The sequence below is a fragment of the Ictidomys tridecemlineatus genome, chromosome 6, assembly GCF_052094955.1.
Source record: "Ictidomys tridecemlineatus isolate mIctTri1 chromosome 6, mIctTri1.hap1, whole genome shotgun sequence".
Taxonomy (NCBI): domain Eukaryota; kingdom Metazoa; phylum Chordata; class Mammalia; order Rodentia; family Sciuridae; genus Ictidomys; species Ictidomys tridecemlineatus.
Window position 1 is genome coordinate 185,801,561 of NC_135482.1, and position 12,145 is coordinate 185,813,705.

The window sequence follows — 12,145 nt, forward strand, 5'->3', positions numbered from 1 at the left end:
GAAAAGGTAAAAATATAGTTAGTTTCTGTTTTAAAAAAGAGCTCATCAGGGGCTGGGGTTGTGGCTCAGCGGTAGAGCTCTCGCCTAGCATATGCAAGGCCCTGGGTTCGATCCTCAGCACCACATAAAAATAAATCAATAAAGATATTGAGTCCAACTACAACTAAAAAATTAAAAAAAAAAAAAAAAAACAACAAACTCATCAGAGCTGGGGTTGTGGCTTAATGGCAGAGCGCTTGCCTCACACATGTGAGGCACTGGGTTCAATTCTCGGCACTATATAAATATAAATAAAATATAAAGATATTGTGTCCTTATATAAATAAAAACAAAATTAAAACAAAGAGTTCATCATTGTTATATTCCAATGCTATATCGGGAATAAGATCCTAAATACAAGGGCATGATCTTCATATCAGCCTCCTCAAAAGTTTTTATATAGGCAGGAATTGTTGAAGACTTCACTATGAAGTCTCCCAGGTTCCAGACAAGTTTTTTTTTTTTTTTAAAATAACCGGTATTTATCCTGAAGAATTAAAGTGCTCATATTACAGTGATACATGCATAACCCTGTGTACAGCAGCACAATTCATAATAGCCAAACTATGACACCAGCCTGCGTGTCCATCAGTGAGTGTATGAATAAATAAAATATGGCGTATATACACAATGGAGTTTTATTCAGCCATAAAGAAAAATGAAATTATATCATTTGCAGGAAAATGGATGAAACTTGAGACTATCATGTTAAGTGAAATAAGTCAAACTCAGAAGGTCAAGAGTCATGTTTTCTCTCATATGCAGAAACTAGAGAGGAAAAAGGAAAAGAAAGATGGTCGTACAATCTCATGAAAATCAAAAGGGATCAGGGAGTGGGAGTGGGGGGGTGGGGAGTGCTGTGGAGAGATATTGACCAAATTATATTCTTACACTGTGTACATGTACAAATATGCAACAACAGAGCTCATGATTATGTACAACTATAGTGCACCAATAAAAATTACAGGAAAAATTAAACTACTAAGATGGATTTAAAATATATAAATAAAATAAATGTAAATAAAATATATAAATAAAATAAAAACATGTGATTTTCCTAAAAATATTTAATCTAATAGGAAATGGGAACTAGACTAAAAACTAATTAAAAAAAAAAACAATATCCAAACAGATGAATAAGTCATGAGCTTCTTTTGCAGAGATTCTTTGTCCTGCACGCTACTTAGAAACCACAGTGAACTAAAAAAAAAAAAGGTAACTTCAGTGAACTATTCCAAGGCCAGAGGAGGGAAGAAGGCTAACAAGAAAGAGGAAGCCTTAAACTTACTGGAAACAGTTTCATCCGATTTTTGTTTGCCCTACGTGTAAGAACACACTCTACAGACCTGTGTTTTGCCTTTCAGAATGGGATATACATACAATGGGGCCACATCTGTCATGTCTTCTCGGACAAAGTATCACGGAGGAGAAGGAGATTTTAAAACCACAAACCCTTCAAAACAGTTTGATAAAAATGCTTACGTCTGAAAGAGCCCTGCTGGCAAGCTGTACCTTGAGTTTGTTATAAAGTGGACTGTTCACAAAATGATCCTGAATTTGAAGAATTTGTTGATTGTGTGGATGTAAATGTTCTTGCATAGTTATATACTAATCATTTCTGTTGTGGCTTTCTAAAAAAAATAAAAAGGTTATTTACAGGATTTGTACATTTTATACCTTTAGAGAACATGAAAAGCATTTAATACCAAAGATGCAAGTAGTATTTGTCATATAGCTTTTTCAGGCATTCAATAAGTTCTGACCCCATTCCTTATTTCATTCATATAACTAAACAGAAGGCATTCAAGGAATGGTTTCTTGTAAACAGTATGGGGACAATCTGAGGCAGCTCCTTAAAAGGAATCCAAGTTATATAGGCATGTTATGGGTTGCTGCATAGAGTCAACTTCTTCTTTCTGACACCCATCTGTCACTACTGTCATTCATTATGATGGCTTAAGGAAGGGTTAATGAGGCCAGGGTGCCACTGCCCTTTATGTGGCACATCCATAATAAGCAACTACTTAGGCTTCTCTGACCCAGAAAGCAGGGCATCAGCATGAGCTGAGCTAGTGACACTGTTTGTGGTTGACTCTGGAGCCAGTAAGGAAGTCCCAGGTCCCCAGTGGTACCTGTCTCACTTAGAACTGGTGCGCTGAGCTTCCCTGTGTCTCCAGGTGCTGTTTATGGTACAAGCAGGGTAATTGAGAGACTCACCATTTTTTGTGACATGTAAGGTGCTCCAGTGATTTCTGAACAGACTTATTCCTAGGTCCAGCCCTATCCAGAACATGCCCATGATGCCCTGGTTATCACAATCAACTCACAACTCACACATCCTAAACCAGTCACCCTTACAGCCACCCTTACAGACATGTATTTCCATTATCCTGCATTTACAGGAAAGAGAATTAAAGCAGAGTTTAACTTGCCATGATGACAGAACCAGGGCTTTGAACTAGGACATTCTAGGGTAAAATATACACTTTCAAGCTGTGGATAAGAACTGATAACTTATTATATTTCTGAGAAACTGTACAATATGAATCCTAACAGTAGTTGAATGAACATATTTTCCTGACATATGAAAGTCTTGAAAATCAAGTGTTTGGAAGTGCTCAATGGAAAGAAAAGCAAGTGACAGTTTGTTAATAAAAATAAAAAATTCCATACCATGTGAGTACTTAATTATTTTTTTCCAGAGATACTAATTAACTGAAAGACATAAAGGCAATAAATTAGATGTTTCAGGCCAGTGTGCGGACAGGGCTGTGTGGGTGTGCACTTAAAACACATGTTTTTTAATGGAAATTTGAGCTGGTAAAGATAATGTTTAGATAGTACTGAAGAATTTAGGGAGGGCAGGGGACAGAGAAGTCCTCTTAGTAACCAGAAGTGCGTTAGCTGGGCACCAGCGAATGACACTACAAGGTAACAGGTTCAAGGAAAAAGGAACAGGACAAATTTGGTAAAAGAAAATGATACAACTAAATAGATGAGTTAAAGGATTGGCTTTTATGACACAAACACATGGTAAATGTTGGGTTTACTTGGGAAAAGTCTGTTTCGCTGCTCTGGCAGACAATTTGGAGCAGAGGATTGGTTTAAAGAGGCTCTTGTCATATGGTCTTTGGCAGGTACCTGCTTCTCACATCTTTAGGATGAGGACGATGACAATGGTCTCATCTCTAGAGTTCTTCTAAAGAACATTCTGATGCATGTTAAAACCAAAACCCAGTATCTCAATAAATACCTGCTGAAGCAATGACTGGGTGACCAGGGGACCCAGGGACTAGCTCAGGCACAATATTTTTGCAAGCTGCTTATTTCTGTTCTACTGCATGAAAATATGATTCCTATTTCATGACAGCTTTTAGAAACATCCATGAAAAGTCAGTATATTTGCATAAAATGCTCCCTATAGGAAGTTGCAGGAATTTGTTACAGGTTTGAAATGGGTACAAGTTTTTTTACTTTCCCTGGGGAAGGAAGAAATGTTTTTCAAAGGTTAGGATGTTATGTGGCATAGCTATCAGGGCAAGCTTCTCCCTTAGTAAGTCCCTCTCAAAAGATAAATTTAAGTCTGGAATTGTTTTTAAGAATCAGTCGCAGTCACCACAGTCACAATGGTGTGCAAAGGGCTTTACTGGAAAGATAGACAAAAAGATCCAAAACCCAACAAATGATTCAAGTTAAAATGTTACTTTTGGGGGGTACAGACAGTACCATGAGCATAAAAAAATGCAAAAAAGTCTGAACCTTGACAATGTCATTGTTCAAGAATATAACAATCAGTTTTGAGGTATTTTATAATATGGGTTGGCTATTAAAAAAAACTAAAAAGGCAAACAAAAAACTACATACAACTATGATTCAGCTATGACAAAATCTTTCCATATTCTGATAAATTAACTGGTGTTTAAAATAGCTACATTTCATTTGTAAAATATCCAAGATAAAGATTATCTGCAGAAAATAACTGGTAGCAACATGCTTACAGTGGCTCAAGGCAGAATATGATCCAAGTAATTTAGGAAAATGTATTTAACATGGGCCTGGCTATGTTTTTCTAAACTTCTATATGAAAAATAACCCATCTAACTCAATATTTTGTAGATTCTACTAATTCAATTTTAAAGATACTAAGAGAAGTTTATAATATAAACACTTTCAATGTGACAATAAACCTAAAATATATTAAAACGCGGTAATAATTCAAACCAAAACCTGTGAGAAGCTGAAAAATTTTCTCTTAAAAATTAGTTGAAAAAAATACACTTAACACTAGAGTACCATTCTAAAGAAAACACTTTATGACTTCAGTGACATATTATTCTTAAGAAGTCAAACACCTTTATATGCTTCCGAATACTGTGGACAATTTGTTTCTCAATACTGTACCAAGTGCCATTAAAGAGAACCTCATCCTCTGAACTGGCTTCCTAGTTATCGTGGGAAACGCTGTAAGGCAGGAGCTTGAGAATCCCGTAGCCATTGCTGAACTCCTGTTGGCTTCTGTAGTTAAGTATCTGCAGGGTCACTCCAGTCAGTCACAGTTACTCAGCTGCTTTTTAATGTGCTCCATTCGTGAAGGGTCACCCCAGTCAGCCATAGTTATGAAGCTGCTTTTCAGTGTGCTCAATTCGTTTTCCTGACGAACTGTGGGAAGAGAAAAGGAGGTGCCCGTGGTTAATCAGGCACACTGGTAAGCCTGAGAAAGTCCGTAATTTCACACTGTCATTTATCACCCAGTGTCTGAATATGATCAGGAACCCCTGCCCCTGGCTTCCATGAGCTATGCAGAGGCTCCTACAAAATCCAGCCACACAAAGGAACTGAACAGACACTTTACAGAAAAAGAAATATGACTGGTCAACAAATACAGGAAAAAATGTTCCAACATCTCTAGCAATTAAAGAAATGCAAATTAAAACTACACTGAGATTTTTTATCTCACTCCAGTCAGATGGCAATTATCAATAATACAAATAATGGTAAATGTTGGTGAAATGTGGGGGAAAAGGTACACTCGTGCATTGCTGGTGGGACTGCAAAACAGTGCGACCAATCTGGAAAGCAGTATGGAGATTCCTCAGAAAACCTGGAATGGAACCACCATTTCACCCAGTTTTCCCAAAGGATTTAAAATCAGCATATTGTAGTGATTTGTCCCATCAATACTTTAAGCAGTTAAATCTACAATAGCTAAGCTTTAAGTACAAAAGTGGAATCTACAGTACCAATTAAAAATTATATGCCAGGGTACAAAAATAGTGAGGGGAACATGAGAGGTATAATGGACGGCAAAAATGAGCCAGATCCTCTACTGTCTAAAATAATATAAATCACCATTTTCTAATTAAAAAAACTTAATCTACTGAGAGTTAAGTTACTGAACTTATCCAGGCTCTAGCCCAGGTGGCCAGGAAGCATTTCTAACTATTTCATTTGTAGTTCATCCCACTGACTATAACACTACAGGAAAAACCTTCTTGAAAGAAAATTTAAAAAATATTTAATAGGAAGCAGGAGTATAGGAAGACTGCCAGAAAAATGGTCTCATTCAAGAGTATGATCAGAAAATTTAATTCTATCTTCATGAAGAGAATATTTGTATAGACATTTACAATCTAAAAATTTTTTAAAGTAAAATATGAAATAAAAATGATTACTAAGTATATACAAATCAATAAGTTATACACAGTCCTTATTCAAATGACATAAAGCATCAAGGTCTTGGTTATGTTAACAGTGTTTTTGTCTGATGACATATCAGCATAACTGAAATAGATACTTATAAAGATGAAGCTTCAGAAAAAGGACTGAGGAAGAAAGCAGCAAACCTTCTGTTTTGGATCCCCTAGGTTTAGAAGCAACCCAGGCACTTGGCACTTGAGTAGAACTCGATTCATTCTTCAATGGTGGAGGTTCCTTCCATTCTTTCACAGTTTTCTTCCCCAAGGAATTTTCTTCTTCTAAGGATGATATGTCCCAGTCATCGTCGTCCACATCTGCGCACTAAAATATGTGGAGACAATTCATGTTTCTTCAAGAAACAGCTGGTGCCCCTGAATCATTTAGCAACTTAGACTGAGCAGCTGACACTGAATAAGAGAGGTCGGGAATGACAGGTTCCAAATCTGGGATTTCTGTAGGGCAGTGAACTGAATTTGGAAGTGTGCGTTTTGAAAGCTAAGGGAATCATCTTTCTTGTTTCATGCCACGGAAATACATTTTTCTTCTCTATAAATCAAGAATTTGGAAAATTCTAGAAACCACAGTGGGGGCAAAAAATTCTAAAGGCCAGGGTGGCACATATCACACAGAGCCTGCAGGGACGGCTACTCCCTGAAAGGAGCATGTTTGTAGTTTGCCCTTTCCAAAAGAGGGCAGGCACATTAGCTCTCTTGATGACATATGGCTTTTTGTCACTTTCAGCTTGTGAAACACAAACTAATAAAGTAGTCTGACAGAATGCTCTGGATTCCATGGAAGAACAAGAAGAAGGAATTAAATCTAATTTTAGTGAAAAATTTAAAAAAGAATGACTACTATTGGAAGACCCAGGTAACACAGACAGGCTTTCCAGAAATATAACAGGAGAGCTGCAGTCAGACTCTCTGGCATCCAGGCTGTTAGAACTGGAAACATTCTTCTCTCATGCAGCAGAGGAGCTTGGGCCTACCCTTGACTCAAGATTCACATACATCTTTGAAGCATCTCTCTACTGACTCCAGCTCCACAAAGGACTAATCCCTGAAAAGTCCCTATTTTATGTCCTCCCCATTTTATCCCTGTCACACAAAGGTATGAGAAAAGTCCCTAGACTTGGATATGGAGGCCCCAAAGTCTAGCCATTCACATTTCTTTGTCCAAGTCATGTAATATCTGCAAGCATCAAACATGACAGAATTTTGATATTTTGATGAACATATGATGCATTATTACACGTTGGATATCCCCTAGCCAAACTGCTTACACCAGAATGTTTCAGATTCTATAGGTTTTCAGATTTTGAAATATTTGCATAGACTTTACCAGGTGTGAACATCCCTAACAATCTAAATCCAAAACAGAAATCCAAAACAATCTAAAATCTGAAACTTTTTTGGCGGGGGATACTGGAGATTGAACATTGAGCATGCTAAGCACAGGCTTCACTGCTGAGCTACATCCCCAGCCCAAGTCGGAAACTTTTTGAGTGTCAAGTTCAAAAAGTTTAATACTTTGAGCCAAATGTGGTGGCTCCCTATAATCCCAGCAATTTGGGATACTAAAGCAAGAAGATCTCAAGTTTGAGGCCACCCTCAGCAACTTGGCGAGGCCCTAAGCAACTTAGCAAGACCCTGTCTCCAAAGAAATAAAAAGGGTTGGGGATGTGGCTCAGTGGTAAAGGGCCCCTGGGTTCAATCCCTAGAATAATAATAATAAAATAATAATAATTCAAAACATTTCAGATTTTGGATTTTAGATTATCACTCCAATATCTTTGATTCTTTTTTTTTTTTAAAGAGAATTTTTTAAGGGGCTGGGGTTGTGGCCCAGTGGTAGAGTGCTCGCCTAGAATGCATGAGGCACTGGGTTCGATTCTCAGCACCACATAAATGTAAAAATAAAAATATTGTGTCCACCTAAAACTAAAAAAGAAATATTTAAAAAAAAAATAAAGAGAATTTTTTAATATTTATTTTTTAGTTTTCGGCAGACACAACATCTTTCTTTGTATGTGGTGCTGAGGATCAAATTTGGGCAGCATGCATGCTGGGCGAGCGCGCTACCGCTTGAGCCACATCCCCAGCCCTAATATCTTTGATTCTCAAATGCAAAACTGAGGTGAAAAATCTTAATCTCTACTATATTAATAATTATATTTTATCGAGATAAATTAATGTATGTTTAGTAAGTAAAAGTGACTTTACCTTTAGTTCTTCTTGTAATCCTTCTTTTGCAATAAATGCCTCAGCCACATTAATCCCACCAACTGGCTTATTCACATTTTTTTGCTGTGAAACCATCTTTTCAACTTTTTCAGTCAGTGTTTTAATGGCGGTTACTATGGGAACAACAGAAATTAGTCAGACAGGTCGTTAAAAATTGTATCTATCTCCAGTTTCAAAATAACCTTACAAGCACTTTAGAAAGAGTCTAAGCTCTGTACATTATTACATATTATTAAAATAAAATTAGCTGATATATTTTGGGATTAAAAAGTAAAGAAAAATACTTTAAAAAAGTCATGATCCTCCAGGCAAGAAGCTACAAAAGTTTTTATTTTAATCAAGGACCAACTCATGTAATAATTATATGGTCAGAAACATTAATTCAGTGAGGTAATCTGTGTGAATGGAGTATTTAAATGGTACCTTCCAAAACAATATGAGTTACTTTCAAATGCACCGGTTATAGTTTACATAACTATAAGGACATACAAATAATAATAGCAATATATTTAAAATATATAGTTCCTAAGTTACATTAAACAGAATTATTTCTCTTTAGCATGTTATCAGCAGACACAGACTGGGACCTTGTCTTTCTTTAAAATCATCCCATCTCCAAAAGGCAGTGCAGTGTATTAGAACAGTATTAACAGGTTGAATTCTGTCCCCTCAAACTCATATGTTGAAGTCCTCACCCCTAGTACCTTAGAATGTGTGACTTTATTTAGAGGCAAGGTAATTAAATGATGGAGGTTGCTAAGAGTAGGCCCTAGTCTTTGTGACCACTGTCCTTATAAAAGTGGGAAATTGGGACAGAGAGGCACGCATGAGTGACAATGATGTGAGGACACAGGGAGAAAGTGGTCTTCTACAAGCCAAGGACAGAGGCCTAGAACAGATCCTTACCTCATAAGGAGCTGAACTTGCCAATACCTTGATTATGGTTTGCAGCCTGCAGAATTGGTGACACAGGACATTTCTGTAGTCTAAGTTGCCTAGTTGTGGTACTTTGTTATAGGAGCACTGGGAAACCAATATAGCCAGGTACCCCCAATTCCTGCCTCTCTTTCAACTAGAAGATAGCTTGGCCAATAAGTGCGTCCACCTTCCTTAGGCAGCACCTCTAGACAAGACCCAGCCTTGCCTAGTGAACTTTCCCAGTTCATACTCCCTGCATTCGGTGCCCCCAGCTGGGAACCACTGTCCTAAATAATTTCCAGAAGGTTCTCTGGTGATAAAAGCTCACCTGTGGGCTTGGGAGAAATGTCAGAGTCCTCCATTTCGCTTCCCTCAGTCCAGTCAGTGTCACTTTTGAGGCTGCTCTTTCCATAGCTAGTCTTGTTGCTTTTAGAGGACTGCACGGGAAGTAAGTCTGGGGACATGTATGCCTGGATGAGGTCATCCTCATCCAGCTCTTCCTCTGAACTGAAGGGAGGTGTCCTACACAAAGCGAAACCAAAGGACTTACAAACCATGAGCCTTTTAAAGTGGTAGGAACCTTCTCAGAAAACTCCCAGAGACAACAAACTAACCCCGCATGGCCACAGACAAGACTGTGGTGAGGCCCAGGAGCCTGTGGGGGTCACTCCAGATCCAGACCTGCCAATCATGTGCCACAGTTGTCAGTATGGACTGAAGTTACAGCCTTTTTCCTCTAAACCCAAGTGTGCATTCTTAACAGTCTTAGTTTTTACATGCCTAAGAAAAACATTTCTCAGCAAAGGAAAATCATTTCCCACAAGAAAACTCTAAAAAATTATTGTTTTTTACACATACAATCTCATTTATATTATCACCTGAAATATCCCAGTTTTAAAGTGAAATAGAAGTTCTGAGTAGTGTTTGTTCATTTAAAGAAAGAATATCTATAGAGTACCTAAATTCCAGATAACACATCGGTCTTGTAAAGGTTGTTTCAGTCATGAAAAAAACCTCATCCCATGGAATTACATTCATGAAAAACACTTTGGAAAGATGAATCATTATTTTCTCTATTGTATAATTCCTCATTTATGACAACGGTAGGTATCTCCAGAATAAGGCAATAGTGATGAAATTCAATTACAATAAAATTAGTCTAATTCAAAGTAATATAACCTACAATTTATTGAGTACCCTCCAGGGCCAAGTGCTGAGCCATGCTCTTTTTATTTATTTTCATTATTTATTTCTGTGGTACTGGGGCTTGAACCCAGGGCTTTGTGGATGTTAGTCTAGTGCTCTACATTGAGTGGTACCTGTAGCCCTTTTTATTTTTATTTTGAGACACAGTCTCACTAAGTTGTTCAGGCTGGCCTCAAACTTAATACCCTCCTGCCTGGGCCTCCTGAGTAGCTGGGATTGCAGGTGTGCAGTGTATCCAGCCCCAATTTTATTTTGTAAAATTATCCTGTGAAAAAGACAGCATTATGCCATGTTACATAACTTTTTTTTTTTAAGAAAACTGAGGCTTAAAACAGTAGTCAACTGAATCCATGGCACACAATTGTTAGGTGATAAAGCAAGGATTCCTAGTATCCTTACAGAACTAAATAAGATATGGGTCATAGTCAAGACCCCAAGGAGCTAGAACAGGAAAATAATGTGTGAAACTTATACTGTAATGGATCTGGCCATTAAAACCCAATACTATCCATTAGATTTAAATATACTTGTCAAGAAATTAGTCCACACTAGCTGGGGGAAGGGGGAATACATGAGAATGACAGGTGTGGCCCCTCATCACGGAGACCATGATGTGATAAGTTCTGTTCACACAGATAATAACCGATAAAGATATGCCACAAACATATATATATATATATACACAAAGGAATCACAAATGAACAACGATGCTTAACCAACTCTAAGATAGTAATTTACGATGAAAGGAATGTCCAGTAAAGAGAGTTGTTAAAATGCCCCACACCGGCCCCCGTACTCACGTAACAGACAATGACTTTCTGGGAACAGGATCTTCTATGACATTTTTCTTAATTCTAAAAAAAAAAAAAAAAAAAACCAGCAGAAAAATATTTATAAAGTGTGTGAGTGAATACTACATTATCAACAAATTTCTATGGAATTGGTGATTTGTTGTGTTTTACTTATGTCAACAAAGGAGAGCAACTATTGCAGATGTGATTCACTGTTAGGGACTCAACATTTGTACCCACCAAATTCACGTGTGAACACCTGATCCTCAGTGTGGTGGTATCTGGAGGTAGGAACTTTGGGGTAACTAGGCTTAAATGAGGTGGTAGAGGGGAGCCCCATGATAGACTTACTGCCCTGATTAAAAGAGGGATATCAGAAGTTGCTCTCCACCACATACGAACACAGAGAGAAGGCAGCACTCTGCAGGGCTTGCACACAGCCCTTGATCAAACATGACCATGCTGACACTCCTCAGCCAGAAGTCGGAGAAAGTAAGTTTCTGTTGTTTAAGCCACCCAATCTATGGCATACTATTATGGCAGCCCCAGATGCCTAAGGCAAATAATTAAAAAAATATATATATATATGGGTTGAAAATACTCACTTTGGAACAGGAGCAGTTCTATCAGTATAAACAGGTCTTTGTCTAACCAATATTCTGTTTTTGGAAGGAAGCTGGACTGCTTTGGGTACTTCTCCAGTTGAAAGGGTTTCCATTTGAGAAATACTGGGCTTATCTGGAAGAGAAGTATCATTTATGAGTCTCTGTGGCCTTTATAATCAGTAAGTGAAAAGCAAAATTTCATGGTGCAACACTGTGGTACCGTGGGAAGAAACAAGCCTGTCTCTGGGGTCTGCGTCCAGACTCCAGGGCTTATTTTTTAAATGTGAAAGACAGAGCACTCAACAGTACAAATAGTAAGAGAGTTGCCTGTAAAGTACCAGCATTTGTAAACCATTTAGAATTGTGGAAGATGGTTAAAGTAAGCTCCCATATATGGCCTTGAAAAGGCATTTGGTAACAGGCTCACCTGTAAAGAGTAATCCTCTCTCCTCAATTTTACAGCTGACCTGATGTTCAAGGAATTCTCGAATTTCCTGAATGTTGGGCATTTGTCTTTCTCTCTCATGTCTTGCTGAATGCACGGTTTTCAGCACTCTATTCAAGTGCTCACTCGGAATACCGCGGATATCCTGAAGGAATAAGATTCAACTGTTATCCTGTGATGTTCTCATTCCACTGGGTATGT

General features: G+C 37.9%; 2 protein-coding genes across 11 annotated transcripts in view; one reads left to right on the forward strand and one right to left on the reverse strand.

Moving 5' to 3' along the window:
• Nucleotides 1-2,714, forward strand: part of Cldn10 (claudin 10) — a 102,714-nt gene extending 100,000 nt beyond the window's left edge. For all 6 annotated transcript variants that reach the window (XM_078016223.1, XM_078016222.1, XM_078016219.1 and 3 more), the window contains one exon: nucleotides 1,404-2,714. In XM_078016223.1, the coding sequence (XP_077872349.1) occupies nucleotides 1,404-1,527 (124 nt within the window). In that variant the 3' untranslated portion in view covers nucleotides 1,528-2,714. The remainder of the gene's footprint in view (nucleotides 1-1,403) is intronic.
• A 321-nt stretch (nucleotides 2,715-3,035) lies between these two features.
• The window catches only part of Dzip1 (DAZ interacting zinc finger protein 1), a 64,519-nt gene continuing 55,409 nt past the window's right edge, over nucleotides 3,036-12,145 (reverse strand). For 3 of the 5 annotated variants that reach the window (XM_078016218.1, XM_078016217.1, XM_040281653.2), the window contains 7 exons: nucleotides 11,927-12,089; nucleotides 11,500-11,632; nucleotides 10,904-10,957; nucleotides 9,226-9,419; nucleotides 7,959-8,092; nucleotides 5,883-6,057; nucleotides 3,667-4,698 (listed from right to left, as the gene is read on the reverse strand). In XM_078016218.1, the coding sequence (XP_077872344.1) occupies nucleotides 4,586-4,698; nucleotides 5,883-6,057; nucleotides 7,959-8,092; nucleotides 9,226-9,419; nucleotides 10,904-10,957; nucleotides 11,500-11,632; nucleotides 11,927-12,089 (966 nt within the window). In that variant the 3' untranslated portion in view covers nucleotides 3,667-4,585. Of the gene's footprint in view, nucleotides 4,699-5,882; nucleotides 6,058-7,958; nucleotides 8,093-9,225; nucleotides 9,420-10,903; nucleotides 10,958-11,499; nucleotides 11,633-11,926; nucleotides 12,090-12,145 lie in introns of all 5 variants that reach the window. The other 2 variants (XM_078016215.1, XM_021729956.3) reach the window with 1 other exon arrangement.